Source organism: Oncorhynchus masou, chromosome 28 (genome assembly GCF_036934945.1).
Source record: "Oncorhynchus masou masou isolate Uvic2021 chromosome 28, UVic_Omas_1.1, whole genome shotgun sequence".
Lineage (NCBI taxonomy): Eukaryota > Metazoa > Chordata > Actinopteri > Salmoniformes > Salmonidae > Oncorhynchus > Oncorhynchus masou.
Window position 1 is genome coordinate 46848850 of NC_088239.1, and position 14855 is coordinate 46863704.

The 14855-nt window shown below is 45.7% G+C and overlaps 1 protein-coding gene across 1 annotated transcript in view; it reads left to right on the forward strand.

Annotated features, from left to right (window-relative positions):
* Positions 1 to 14301, forward strand: part of LOC135517702 (zinc finger SWIM domain-containing protein 6-like) — a 43661-nt gene extending 29360 nt beyond the window's left edge. The window contains exons 3-14 of the mRNA XM_064942229.1: positions 224 to 372; positions 699 to 849; positions 5511 to 5681; positions 6421 to 6612; positions 6749 to 6895; positions 6981 to 7127; positions 9075 to 9335; positions 9716 to 9851; positions 10452 to 10609; positions 10765 to 10928; positions 11009 to 11090; positions 11210 to 14301. Of these exons, the coding sequence (XP_064798301.1) occupies positions 224 to 372; positions 699 to 849; positions 5511 to 5681; positions 6421 to 6612; positions 6749 to 6895; positions 6981 to 7127; positions 9075 to 9335; positions 9716 to 9851; positions 10452 to 10609; positions 10765 to 10928; positions 11009 to 11090; positions 11210 to 12072 (2621 nt within the window). The 3' untranslated portion in view covers positions 12073 to 14301. The remainder of the gene's footprint in view (positions 1 to 223; positions 373 to 698; positions 850 to 5510; positions 5682 to 6420; positions 6613 to 6748; positions 6896 to 6980; positions 7128 to 9074; positions 9336 to 9715; positions 9852 to 10451; positions 10610 to 10764; positions 10929 to 11008; positions 11091 to 11209) is intronic.
* The last annotated feature ends 554 nt before the right edge of the window (positions 14302 to 14855 follow it).

Here is a 14855-nt window from a genome sequence, read left to right on the forward strand (position 1 = left end):
CGTCTGTGTGACAGCTCAACGGTAATGTAGGATGTGGGGAAGAGTGTGTGATGATACTTTAGACCCACTTTACTTAAGCCGATATCATTGTGTTCATCTTGTTCTGTTTTTGTTTGTGACACAGAGCCCAGTGCTTTCATTCAACCATTTTCCATTTCTCAACCTAAACGATGAGCACTGCGTATGTCTCAACTAACCTGTGTGTGTGTGTGTGTGTGCGCAGGGGCTCCGGACCCCACGGCAGGGGCCAGTGTAGATGATGAGAACTGTTGGCACCTGGATGAGGAGCAGGTTCAGGAGCAGGTGAAACTCTTCCTCTCACAGGGAGGTTACCACGGCTCTGGGAAACAACTCAACCTTCTCTTCAGCAAGGTAACGCATACGCACACTAAGGTTGGGGTCAATTTTAGTTGAAGTGAGTCAATTCAGGAAGCAGAGTAAACTGACATTCTAATTCAATAATTGAAAAAAGTTTTTTTTTTCCCCCAATGACTTCTTAATACATTGAAAAGTAGAAGATATATGTATTTCAAAATGTGTTTTAATTTTTTGTATTTTAAATTCAAATCCTTTCCTGAATTGACCCCTACCCGGTCACTCTTACACCACACACACACACACACACACACACACACACACACACACACACACCTTTGATGATCTCTCTCCCTCCCTCCCCCTCTCTCTTTCTCCTCTAGGTGAGAGAGATGTTGAAGATGCGTGACTCCAACGGTGCCCGAATGTTAACGCTGATCACAGAACAGTTTATGGGCGACCCTCGCCTGGCTCTGTGGAGACAACAGGGAACCACCATGACTGACAAATACAGACAGCTGTGGGATGAGCTAGGTAAGAGACAACACACACAGTCACACAAGCGTGTGCACAAGGACAGACACCACTTGGACGGACTAGCCATTCAAGAGAGAGTAAACAAGCACACATATGACGGTCACTCAAGTGCTGCTATGATGACTGTTTGATTTGTGTGTTGGTCGGCTGTGTTAGACCCATGTCTCCCTATGCTTTCTGATATTATGGCTGCTTGTATGCCGGTGTGTGTATGTGTGTGTATATATCAGGAGTGTATTGTATCAAATCAAATGTATTTGTCACATACACATGGTTAGCAGATGTTAATGCGAGTGTAGCGAAATGCTTGTGCTTCTAGTTCCGACAATGCAGTAATAACCAACGAGCGATCTAACTAACAATTCCAAAACTACTACCTTATACACGCAAGTGTAAAGGGATAAAGAATATGTACATAAAGATATATGAATGAGTGATGGTACAGAATGGCATAGACAAGATGCAGTAGATGGTATAGAGTACAGTATATACATATGCGATGAGTAATGTAGGGTATGTAAACAAAGTGGCATAGTTTAAAGTGGCTAGTGAAACATGTATTACATAAAGATGCAGTAGATGATATAGAGTACAGTATATACATATACATATGAGATGAGTAATGTAGGGTATGTAAACATTATATTAAGTAGCATTGTTTAAAGTGGCTAGTGATATGTTTTTACATCAATTTCCATCAATTTCCATTATTAAAGTGGCTGGAGTTGAGTCACTGTGTTGGCAGCAGCCACTCAATGTTAGTGGTGGCTGTTTAACAGTGTGATGGCCGTTGAGATAGAAGCTGTTTTTCAGTCTCTCGGTCCCTGCTTTGATGCACCTGTACTGACCTCGCCTTCTGGATGATAGCGGGGTGAACAGGCAGTGGCTCGGGTGGTTGTTGTCCTTGATGATCTTTATGGCCTTCCTGTGACATCGGGTGGTGTAGGTGTCTTGGAGGGCAGGTAGTTTGCCCCCGGTAATGCGTTGTGCAGACCTCACTACCCTCTGGAGAGCATTACGGTTGTGGGCGGAGCATTTGCCGTACCAGGCGGTGATACAGCCCGACAGGATGCTCTCGATTGTGCATCTGTAGAAGTTTGTGAGTGCTTTTGGTGACAAGCCGAATTTCTTCAGCCTCCTGAGGTTGAAGAGGCGCTGCTGTGCCTTCTTCACGACGCTGTCTGTGTGGGTGGACCAATTCAGTTTGTCCGTAATGTGTACGCCGAGAAACTTAAAACTTACTACCCTCTCCACTATTGTCCCGTCGGTGTGGATAGGGGGTTGCTCCCTCTGCTTTCCTGAAGTCCACAATCATCTCCTTTGTTTTGTTGACGTTGAGTATGAGGTTATTTTCCTGACGCCACACTCCGAGGGTCCTCACCTCCTCCCTGTAGGCTGTCTCGTCATTGTTGGTAATCAAGCCTACCAATGTAGTGTCGTCCGCAAACTTGATGATTGAGTTGGAGGCATGCATGGACCACGCAGTCGTGGGTGAACAGGGAGTACGGGAGAGGGCTCAGAACGCACCCTTGTGGGGCCCCAGTGTTGAGGATCAGCGGGGTGAAGATGTTGTTACCTACCCTCACCACCTGGGGGCGGCCCGTCAGGAAGTCCAGGACCCAGTTGCACAGGGCGGGGTTGAGACCCAGCGTCTCAAGCTTGGTGATGAGTTTGGAGGGTACTATGGTTTAAATGCTGAGCTGTAGTCGATGAACAGCATTCTCACATAGGTATTCCTCTTGTCCAGATGGGTTAGAGCAGTGTGCAGTGTGGTTGCGATTGCGTCGTCTGTGGACCAATTTGGGCGGTAAGCCCATTGGAGTGGGTCTAGGGTGTCAGGTAGGGTGGAGGTGATATGGTCCTTGACTAGTCTCTCAAAGCACTTCATGATGACGGAAGTGAGTGCTACGGGTCGGTAGTCGTTTAGCTCAGTTACCTTAGCTTTCTTGGGAACAGGGACAATGGTGGGCCTCTTGAAGCATGTGGGAACAGCAGACTGGGATAAGGATTGATTGAATATGTCCGTAAACACACCAGCCAGCTGGTCTGCGCATGCTCTGAGGACGCGGCTGGGGATGCCGTCTGGGCCTGCAGCATTGCGAGGGTTAACACGTTTAAATGTTTTACTAACGTCGGCTGCAGTGAAGGAGAGTCCGCAGGTTTTGGTTGCGGGCCGTGTCAGTGGCACTGTATTGTCCTCAAAGCGGGCATAAAAGTTATTTAGTCTGTCTGGGAGCAAGACATCCTGGTCCGCGACGGGGCTGGTTTTCCTTTTGTAATCCGTGATTGACTGTAGACCCTGCCACATGCCTCTTGTGTCTGAGCCGTTGAATTGAGATTCTACTTTGTCTCTGTACTGACGCTTAGCTTGTTTGATTACCTTACGGAGGGAATAGCTACACTGTTTGTATTCGGTCATGTTTCCGGTCACCTTGCCCTGGTTAAAAGCAATGGTTCGCGCTTTCAGTTTCACGCGAATGCTGCAATCAATTCTGGTTTGGGAATGTTTTAATCATTGCTATGGGTACGACATCGTCAATGCACTTTCTAATGAACTCGCTCACCGAATCAGCGTATTCGTCAATGTTGTTGTCGGACGCAATGCGGAACATATCCCAATTCACGTGATCGAAGCAGTCTTGAAGCGTGGAATAAGATTGGTCGTACCAGCATTGAACAGACCTAGTCAGTCTGTTATGGTTTGGGCATTATCTGTAGGGTGTGGACTGGATGGTTTGTGAAATATATGCTTTCTACAGCCAATCGGAGATTGTGAGCTGGGTATTTCTCTCTCTCTCTCTCTCTCTCTCATTCTCACTCTCACTCTCACTCTCACTCTCTCTTACTCTCTCTCAGATTAGATGTGGACTGAAGGCTCAGAGTAGGCCCATCAAAGAAAATAAAGGGAGGGGGTGTGTGTGTGTGTGTGTGTGTGTGTGTGTGTGTGTGTGTGTGTGTGTGTGTCAGGAGCTAAATCCATCTTGATGAGCCCAATATTGTTTTAATGAATGTGTGTGTTTGATCCTTTGTAGTCTGAGACAGCGGTTCCCATCTGGCTTTGGTTGGAGAGGGAGAAATATAGGCCACGCTTTCTCACTACTGACGGGTGTGTGTGTGCATGTGTGTAAGCTCACAAGGCCATAATTTGCTCACTCACACACATGCCCATTCATTTATACTGACTCTTCACACCCCCACTCACATACAAGATGCTGCTACTCTGTTTATCTTATATGCTGTTGCCTAGTCCCCTTACCCCTATAGATATCTACCTCCATAACTCCGTTATCCCTGCACATTGTAAACACTGTATTGGAACTGACCCTGTATATTGTATCCTTGCTGACTTACTTATTGTGTATTTCTGATTTCTCGTCTGTTTTTCCCCCGAGTATTACATTGTTATTGATGATTGCATTGTTGGGTTTTGAGGCAAGGCATTAAAACTTGAAACTTCCATCTTCAAATGGCGTCAGCCAGCGAGCAAGTGATGAACAGTAGAACATGCTTGTCGTTTATTTGTGTTGAATGTGTTTGTTCTGTGTTCTCTGTCCTCTCCTCCTTTCCTTGGGTTATCTATATCCTGTCATAATTGAAGCACCACTGTGTGTGTGAACACTGAACAGTGCACTGTCCATATTCAGGATAAGCAGGAAAGCGAAACTGCAGCTTTCGGGATTATTCCATGTAATTGTGTAATTGGGGGAGACTCTAGACCCTAGCCTAGCAACGACATCCAATAGTAACCTACCCTAGCAACAACATTCAATAGTAACCTACCCAAGCAACAAAATCCCATAACCACAACCCTGTTGTCATGGTAGTTGATTGTTGGAACTGTATTATATATCCCCCCCCAGTCTCTTTGTCTGTTTTGCTGGTTGTTTTTCTCTCTTTCTGTTTTAAGGGAAGTACATCTCTTATTTCTGTATAATTTGAACGCATTTTCACGTTTTGAATGTTTTCCACGTTTGCCCTGCTTGCTGGATGCACCTTCTCCTCTCCTTTCTAAAATCTCCCCTTATTTATTATTTCTCTTTTATTTTCCTTTACTCCCCACCGTTCTCTTCCCATCTCATCGCCAGGCTGTTGCTCCCTTCTCCTCTCTCTTCCCTCTCTTCTCTCGTCCCTCTTTTGTCCTTGAGGCCGTCCAAACAAAGACAGAGGATAAAACGACTCCTATCCCCACCCCCGTCTTCCTTCCCTCCTCCTGTTCTCATCCCCCTCTCCTCCTCCTCCTGTTCTCTCGCTTCACCTCTCTCTGCCTCCTCCTGTCTCGTTCTGTCATCTGTCCCCCTTTTCTGTTCTGTGTTCATTTTCCATCATTTTTCTCTTTACCCCTGTTTTTCGAGACATATTTCTTTTCATGCCTTCAGTCCCCCACTCTCCAGCTCTCTCTCCTTCCCTCACTCCCTTCATCCATACCCAATCTCCCTTTCAGCTCAGGCTTCAGGTAATCACAGTGTGTCACTAGAGTATCTGTGAGTGTGAGTGCGGCAGGCATGTGTTTATTGAATAGATAACAGTCAGACTGTTGATGCTCCGGAACATTTTAATGGCATCTATTTTTCCCTTTTTACAGAATCAAATTATATGATTCAAGGATGAACAACAATAACAGAAACATTGTGTGTGTGTGTGTGTGTGTGTGTGTGTAGGTGCCCTGTGGATGTGTATTGTGCTCAACCCCCACTGTAAGTCGGAGCAGAAGTGTGTGTGGCTGAGACAGCTGAGACGGTGGAACGGTGTTGACGTGTGTCCCTGGGAGGACGGAAATCACGGCAACGAACTGCCCAACCTCACACACGCACTGCCGCACGGCAACCCAGGTGAGAAAACACAGAGACACACACACACACCTGACCAACACAGTGCCTCAGGGCCAACCTAAGTGAGAAAACACACACACACACACACACACACACACACACACACACACACACACACACACACACACACACACACACCTGACCAACACAGTGCCTCAGGGCCAACCCAAGTGGGAAAACACAGACATACACACCTGACCAACACAGAGCCTCAGGGTCAACCCAAGTGGGAAAACACAGACACAGAGACACACACACCTGACCAACACAGTGCCTCAGGGCCAACCCAAGTGGGACCACCACACTAAGTTTGTGTGAGAAAAGCCACTTTCTTTTCATCAACTATTTCTCTATTTTCTCCCTGTTGATCTCTTTTTCTGTTTCTCCATCTGTCTACATGCCTTTTAATCAACTTTCTCTCGCTCCATGTCTCTGCCCTGCGAGCTGTTCTTATTACTTTCTGTGTGACTGATGGAATAAGCCCAATAACCCATGAGGGTTCCTCCAGCTACGGCTGCCCTCTGCTCCCCTTGTCTGTGCCTGAGCTAAATTAGAAAATATAAGCCCTTAAAAAATGTCTATCAGGCTTCTGAATAGGAACAGTGCAGTGAATGAGCATTTCATCCCGGTAGATTTAGGTGGCGATCAGAGAAATGTTTTCAACGGAACATTGTCCTCTTCTTTCCCTCCCTCCCTCACCACCTCCCCTCTGTACTCCCTCTTTCTCCCTCTCTCCCAGACTCATCGTCTCGTCCTCACAGGACAGTGTTTACGAGGGCTATCGAGGCCTGCGACCTGCACTGGCAGGACACGCACCTGCAGCGCATCATCACACATGACCTCTACACGCACTCACACGCACACTGTCACCACGACAACCATGGCAGTGCAGGGGCACTGTTCGACGCCCGTGGCTGGCCCCTCTGGCACGGTGAGTGTGTGTGTTTGTGTTGGCAGTGACGAATGCAAAGGAGGGCTAGATTTCTAAGACCCGTTTTTAGAAGAAGAAAAAAAGATTTAGAGTAGCGTTGGAAGTAACAGCCTCCCGCCCCGCCTCCCTCTCGCAGAGCACATCCCTACAGCCTGTGCGAGGGTGGATGCGCTGCGGTCACATGGTTATCCCAGGGAGGCCTTGCTGTTGGCCATCGCTATCGTCAACACTCTCATACGGCAGCAACAGAAACATCTTGAGCTCTTCCGCAGCCACAAAAAAGGTCTGTTTGAATTTGCATCTGTCTTAATTGGGTATTAAGTGGATAAGTGCAGATTAATACCAGCGTGTGGTTTTATCCTCTCCAGAGCTGCTCCATAAAGGCATGACATCTGTCACCAACATGGAGGGCTGGGTGGGACACCCCCTGGACCCTATAGGCACTCTGTTCAGCACCTTACTGGACACGGGACGGGGAGACGAGGAGGGGCGCAACGCCTTCCTAGACTTCTCAGGTAAATGCACTCACACTCTCGCTCTCTCCCTCTCTCTCTCTCCCTTTTCTGCATATTTTCTGCATTTTAATTGGATCGTTTTTTTCCCCCTGCGCCATCTTTTATTCATGAGCTGTGATTGGAGGATGGCTGAGGAACAATTAGTGATGTCATCAGTGATGATTGGGTGTGATTGGTTCTGTCAAATAGATACTTGCGTACCATGGCCTTGGAAACTGTGTGTGTGTGTGTGTGTGTGTGTGTGGGGAAGTGATAATCCTCCTGGGGTTATGTCTGTGGGCCCATAGAGACATCATTAAGCTATTAGAATAAATGATGACCTCTGCCTGGAGAACACACACCCAGAGAGACGGAACATGCTAATAGATCAACACATAAGTCAATAAAGGAAATAGCGCATCTATACATTGATTGTGAAACCTTAAGATACACTACATGACCAAAATAATTGATCCCTTTTTGCTGCTATAACAGCCTCCACTCTTCTGGGAAGGCTTTCTACTAGATGTTGGGAAATTGTTGCGGGATTTGCTTCCACTAGGCCACAATAGCATTTAGTGAGGTAGGGCACTAATGTTGGGCGATTAGGCCTGGCTGGCAGTCGCCATTCCAATTCATCCCAAAGGTGTTCTATGGGTTTGAGGTCAGCGCTCTGTGCAGGCCGGTCAAGTTCTTCCACACCGATCTCGACAAACCATTTCTGTATGGACCTCGCTTTGTGCACGGAGGCAGTGCATTGCTGAAACAAGAAAGGGCCTTCCCCAAACTGTTGCCACAAAGTTGGAAGCTCAGAATCGTCTGGAATGTCATTGTATGCTGTAGCTTTAAGATTTCCCTCCACTGGAACTAAGGGGCCTAGCCCGAACCATGAAAAACAGCCCAAGACCATTATTCCTCATCCACCAAACTTTACAGTTTGCACTGTGCATTGGGGGAGGTAGCGTTCTCCTGGCATCCGCCAAACCCTGATTCGTCTGCCGGACTGCCAGATGGTGAAACGTGATTCATCATTCCAGGGAAGGCATTTCCACTGCTCCAGAGTCCAATGGCGCCAAGCTTTACACCACTCCAGCTGACGCTTGGCATTGCGCATGGTTATCGTGGGCTTGTGTGCGGCTGCTCTGCCATGGAAACCCATTTCATGAAGCTCCCGACAAACAGTTCTTGTGCTGACGTTGCTTCCAGAGGCAGTTTGGAACTCGGTTAGTGAGTGTTGCAACCGAGGACAGACGGTTTTTATGCGGTTCAGCACTCGGTGGTCCCGTTCTGTGAGCTTGTGTGGCCTACCACTTCGCGGCTGAGCCGTTATTGCTCCTAGACATTTCCACTTCACAATAACAGCACTTACAGTTGACCGGGGCAGCTCTAGCAGGACAGACATTTGATGAACTGACTTGTTAGAAACATGGCATCCTATGACGGTGCCACGTTGAAAGTCACTGTGCTCTTCAGTACGGGCCATTCTACTGCCAATGTTTGTCTATGGAGATTGCATGGCTGTGTGCTCGATTTTATACACCTGTCAGCAAAGGGTGTGGCTGAAATAGCCGAATCCACTAATTTGAGGGGTGTCCACTTACTTTTGTATAAATAGCCTACTTTGAAGGCCTGGTTTGAAATAGCAGTAATTTTGGTACGGACTGTGGACCATAATCCATTGACTATTTGAGTCAGGTGGGTTAGTGCTGGGGTGGAACTAACACCTGGACACACAGTAGCTCTGCATGACTGAATTGAATGCTGTAGTTTCCTGGGGCAGCACAGAGCTATTGTCATGATAATGAGGGTTGAGTGACCGTATTGGTTCTGACACAGATTGAGCCACAGCCTTGCTGTTTCACTCGCTATTAGCTTTGGTGACAACATTTCAAAGACATGCTGTTTTTAATGTGATCTCTCTTATTTTCTTCCTCTCTCTCTCTCTCTGTTTCCCCGTTCTCTCTCCAGGCTCTGTGAGTTCAGCCAAAAGGTCGGAGCCCCACCTCTTCCCAGCACAGCGCTTACTGGACGATGGCCAATCGTTCGTAGCATTAGCCGTAGAGACGGCTCTGATCGGCTTAGGGCAACAGAGGGTGATGCCCGACGGCCTATATGCCCAGGAGAAGGTGTGTCGCAACGAAGAGCAGCTATTGGCCAAGCTCCAGGAAGTGGAACTGGACGACGCACTGGTCAAGATCTTCCGCAAGCAAGCAATCTTCCTGTTAGAGGGTGAGGGGTAGATGCACACACACACACACAGTCTTGTTTAACTAACTTTGTGGGGACTCACAATTGATTCCCTTTCAAAGTCCTATTTTCCCTAAACCCTAACCATAACACCAAAACCTAATCCTAACTCCTAAACCTAACCTTGAACCCTAATTCTAACCTTAACCCTGAATAGCCCTTTTTCTCTGTTAGTCTAATTACTATTTACTAATGATTTAGAAATCTAACGTTTTAATGCCAGTATATTCTGGTCACCACAAGTATAGTTAAACATATCTACACACACATCCGTCGCTCTCGCTAATCTTTATCTTTCTCATCTCTCTTTTTCTAATCTATCTATCTAATATATCTAAGCCTGTATTCTCTGTCTCCCGTAGCTGGTCCATACAGTGGTCTAGGGGAGTTGCTCTACAGAGAGAGTGTTCCCATGCATACCTTTGCCAAGTATCTCTTCACCTCCCTACTACCTCACGACACAGAACTGGCGTACAAAATTGCACTGAGAGCCATGAGGTAAGTACACACACAAACATATCTCACATAACTTATTTTCTTTGCACTTCAGTAAATAGTTTATGCCCAGAAAGAACATCAGGTAAGATCAGATAAAAATGGGAGGTCAGTCTCCTTTTGAGACTGAAATTATGTATGTGTGTGTGAGGTATGGAGGCGTGGAGCTGTCCTGGGTGCTGTTTAATCATAATGCTGCCTTTTGCTGGAATCCTTGTTAAATACTTCAACAGCATTGAAAATTAGCTTTGGAGAGTGTTATATATATATATTTTATGACGTTGAGTTTCTTTCTGACTGCTGAGAGGCTTATGAAACCTTTGGAACTTCATTTCATTCTGCCCAAATTAAACTCCTCAGATTTTTAATATATTGAAATCTTTTTTCTTTTTTTTTTTTCTTTTTTTTTGAAACTCTGTCTTCAACCAGCCTCATATATACTGGCATTACAATGTTCTATTCTAAATCGATTTTACTCATCTCCGCTTTAACAGAGGCACGGAATACTTTCATAAGCCTTAGAAGACATCTTAAAGGCCCATACATCCTTATCAAAGCAATAAATAAAGGGTCAATATCGGTATATTAAATATGTGTCTTTAGGTTACCGGTCCTGGAATCCATGGCTCCATCAGGTGATCTGTCCAGACCTCACCATATAGTGTCAATGGTCCCTAATCGCTACCCTCGCTGGTTCACTCTGTCTCACATAGAGTCACAACAATGTGAACTGGCCTCCACCATGCTCACCGCAGCCAAAGGTAAACACACATACACACACACACACATACTGTATGTACGAGCACACACACACTACAAACGCACACTCACATACACACACATGCTCAAACAATTAATGTTTCTGATATTTTTTGCAAATAGGTTGTTTTAAATGTTGTTGTTTTTGTCTTCTCAGGCGACGGGCGTAAGTTAGAAACGGTGTTAGAGTCCATCCAGAAGAACATCCACTCCTCGTCTCACATCTTCAAACTGGCTCAGGACGCCTTCAAGATCGCTACTCTGATGGACAGTCTACCGGACATCACACTGCTCAAGGTCTCACTGGAGCTGGGTCTTCAGGTAACACACGCGTCCACAGTAAACACGCACACACTCACACACACCTCCCTAACCTGAACCTGCTCCTCTCTCCCCTGAAGGTGATGAGAATGACTCTGTCCACGTTGAACTGGAGGAGGAGAGAGATGGTACGGTGGCTTGTCACCTGTGCAACAGAAGTTGGTGAGTTATTCCTCTAAGGACGTTTTTGCGTAATGTGTGTCGGGGTGTATGAGTGATGTACTGCATGTGTGTGTCGAATATATATTTCCACAAACTAACCACCCTCTCCCCTGCTGTAGGTGTGTATGCGTTGGATAGCATCATGCAGAGTTGGTTCACCCTGTTCACCCCGACCGAGGCCACAAGCATCGTTGCCACCACCGTCATGTCCAACACCACCATCGTCCGCCTGCACCTGGACTGTCACCAGCAGGAGAACCTGGCCTCCTCCGCCCGGACCCTGGCCCTGCAGTGTACCATGAAGGACCCCCAGAACTGTGCCCTCTCCGCCCTCACGCTCTGCGAGAAGGACCACATCGCCTTCGAGACAGCCTACCAGATCGTCCTGGACGCGGCCGTCACGGGGATGAGCTACACACAGCTCTTTACTATAGCCAGGTACATGGAGCACAGAGGATATCCCATGAGGGCTTACAAGCTGGCCACGCTAGCCATGGCCCACCTTAACCTCAGCTACAACCAGGACACCCACCCGGCTATCAACGACGTGCTGTGGGCCTGCGCTCTGAGCCACTCTCTGGGGAAGAACGAGCTGACTGCTGTCATCCCCCTGGTGGTGAAGAGCGTGAAGTGCGCCACTGTACTGTCAGACATTTTGAGACGGTGCACGTTGACCACGCCGGGCATGGTGGCGCTGCACAGCCGCAGGAACTCTGGGAAGCTGATGTCGCTGGACAAGGCGCCGCTCAGGCAGCTGCTGGACGCCACTATCGGGGCCTACATCAACACCACGCACTCTCGCCTCACGCACATCAGCCCGCGCCACTATAGCGAGTTTATAGAGTTCCTCAGTAAGGCCAGAGAGACGTTCCTCATGGCCCAGGACGGACACATCCAGTTTACCCAGTTCATAGACAACCTTAAACAGATCTACAAGGGCAAGAAGAAACTCATGATGCTCGTACGGGAGAGGTTCGGTTGACGAAAGACTAAACGTTAACAAAAACTATTGTGATTGGTCGACGACGGATCTATTGATGTGAAGAGATGGAGAGCGATCACGCCCCCTTTTACTTGATCCCGCCTTTGTATCCTTTTGTAACTTAAAAAGTGATGGAAAAAATGGAAAACGGAAAGAAAAAACAGAAAACAAGAAAAACGAAACGACTAAAAACAAACAATAAAAAAGCCACATCGGTATTAATGTGTATATAGACCCTATTTAGTTCACAAACAAACAAAAAAATAACATTTGTTGAGGAAGTGTGTGTGTGTGTGTGTGTGTCCCTTTATATGTATGAAGGAGAGTGTGTGAGAGAGAGAGAGAGAGAGAGAACTAAAAATACAATCTTTTGGTTTCCACTGAGTATATGTTGTCCAGTGGCGAGATGTCCTCATAGCACTCCTGTTCCCCTTCTGTTGAAAGCTCACAGAGACAAACACGGCTTAAACCAAACGGAGCAACTCCATCAGACGTGACAAGTACCTCGTACGGACCCAGCTTTACTCCCCCCTTGTCCTCACCCCTCCCCTCCCACACAGTGTAGTCAACGTGTGCAAACGGTAGAAGTAAAAGAACAACACAAACAAACAGTTCAGTTCACATTTCTTGTTTTTCCTTTTATTTACTGTTTTTGTTTCTTGAGTAACAGTGATCACCAACTCCAGTCTGACTGTCTGCCATGGCTTTGCAGTGTTGTTCACCCTGATGCTACACACACACACACACACACACACACACACACTAAACAAGCAAATAAACACAGAAAAACACACCCACACTCAGAAACACTGTAAACACACCCTTGCAGAAAACACACACTTATACTGTCATAGTGCTTGCGCTTGTGGAAACTTAGCAACTGTCAACATACATTCTCAGGGATTTCTCTAAAAAAAAAGGAAAGTGAAAAAAAGAGAGTGAGAGCATTTTATTGTACTGTGTATATATAATAGTATATGTCTGAATAGTGAAAAACAAATGTATACGTTAACTAATTTATAAATAATATTCTATGTAATGCAAAATACTTGAAGCTGCAGTACCTTGGTTTTTATAGCAAAAACATATCAGAAGGACAATTAAAATGTGTCGCCTTGCGTTGCATCATCAGGGGCCAGGACAAAGGTCAAAGGTTAGGGGTCACTTCAGTAGGACTGTTAGCTGGGTGACCCCTGCCGAGACAGACAGACTGACACCCACTGGACTGCTTGACAGGAACTGGCTGTTTGCAAAACAGGACATGGATGTTGTATTTTGTATGGACCAGCAAAATATATATATATCCTCCAGTTGTAGACACAGTTTCATTGGGCACTGCAGAAGAAGAGGAAAGAGAGAGACTTCCCAGGAGCCAGATCAGTGAGCCTTAGCGTTACAGATGTAGAACAAGGGCCCAGTGCCTATGAAGCCGTCAAATGTAGATCTGACAAATCCCCTGACTCTTTACTAATAATCAGCGTAGAAATTTGGCCTGACCACGCCTCGTGTCTCCTTCCGCAGTGATCAAGTTACAAAAAAGAAGCTCCATTATATGCACAACAACAACCAACAACATGTACATGCCTCCACAACCAACCAACATGTACAACATGCCTCTTCTGCTGACTCCCTGACATTGTGCAGGACAGATAGTTGCTATGTAGGTCTTGACTGTTCCAACTTTTTTTTTTTAACGCTTTTTGTTATTTATGTTTCTCTCTTTTTGAATTTTTAAAATTTCTCTCTAGAATTCCTCAACGAGAACAGCCTTCTTTCTTGCCTTGTCTTAATGCTTTAAAACAACCAAACGGGAGTTCTAACTACCAAACTTCGTTCATTAAATTTAAAGCCAACCAACTTTGGTTACAACTTTTAGTGTCTTTAATTTTTAGCTGAATGGTTTTGTGTTCAGTGCTTTGAAAATCCCTTTTCCTCTGTTGTTTTTGGGGTGCAGAAACGTTGTCTAGTGTCTCATGTCCCCTCCTCCCCTAGAGGTTTGTCCGTAGTTCCTTTGTCCAGAGGCGCAAATATAATTCATATTCCATTTTATTTATTATGATAGGTAAACGATTGTACTTCTTCAACAGTGTCAGCATTGCTCATGAAGTTGAAATTCAGATTTGATACACCGATATCAATTTATTTATGTAACTAAATCACTGTTTTATAAACTTGTTAATGATTCAACTTTTTTTTGTTGTTTTAATTAAAATTAGTTTTTTGAGAGGAGACCTTGTGTGGTGTTTGTTTTTTCTAGTTCTGCTATTTTTATGCTGCGTCATAAGTTGAAAAACGTTATGTTTGGGTTTTTACTTTCTTTTATCCAAGAATGTAAACCCTGGAGCGCGTCTGGAAAATAATGAATCCATTGAGAGTAGTAGTAAAAAGGAAGTCAAGTTTTTTTCCCCCCTGCTCGTCTGTTTCCCAGAAACAGTCTTATAGTCGTTGTGTTCCAAGTGTTCTGTTCTTTATCATTCCTGGTATTCTCGAGATGTTTATAATACTCAAGAGTCGATATTCAGACCATCCATACGAAGGAATTCCCCTCGACCAAACCCACAAATTCGTGAAAACAAACAACAATTTTTCTTTGACCCCAATTGTAAAAGAGCCAACTTCATCATCAGTGTTTAGTTATACAAAAAATATTCCAAAAAGCTGTTGTGTTGTTCAATCTACATGTAACCAGTTCAAAAATCAGACTATAGAGTTCACAGTTCCACGTAGGGAAATAGATTCTGCGAGAAGAGCCATGTGGCTTCAGGCTATTCCGTGTGGGACGT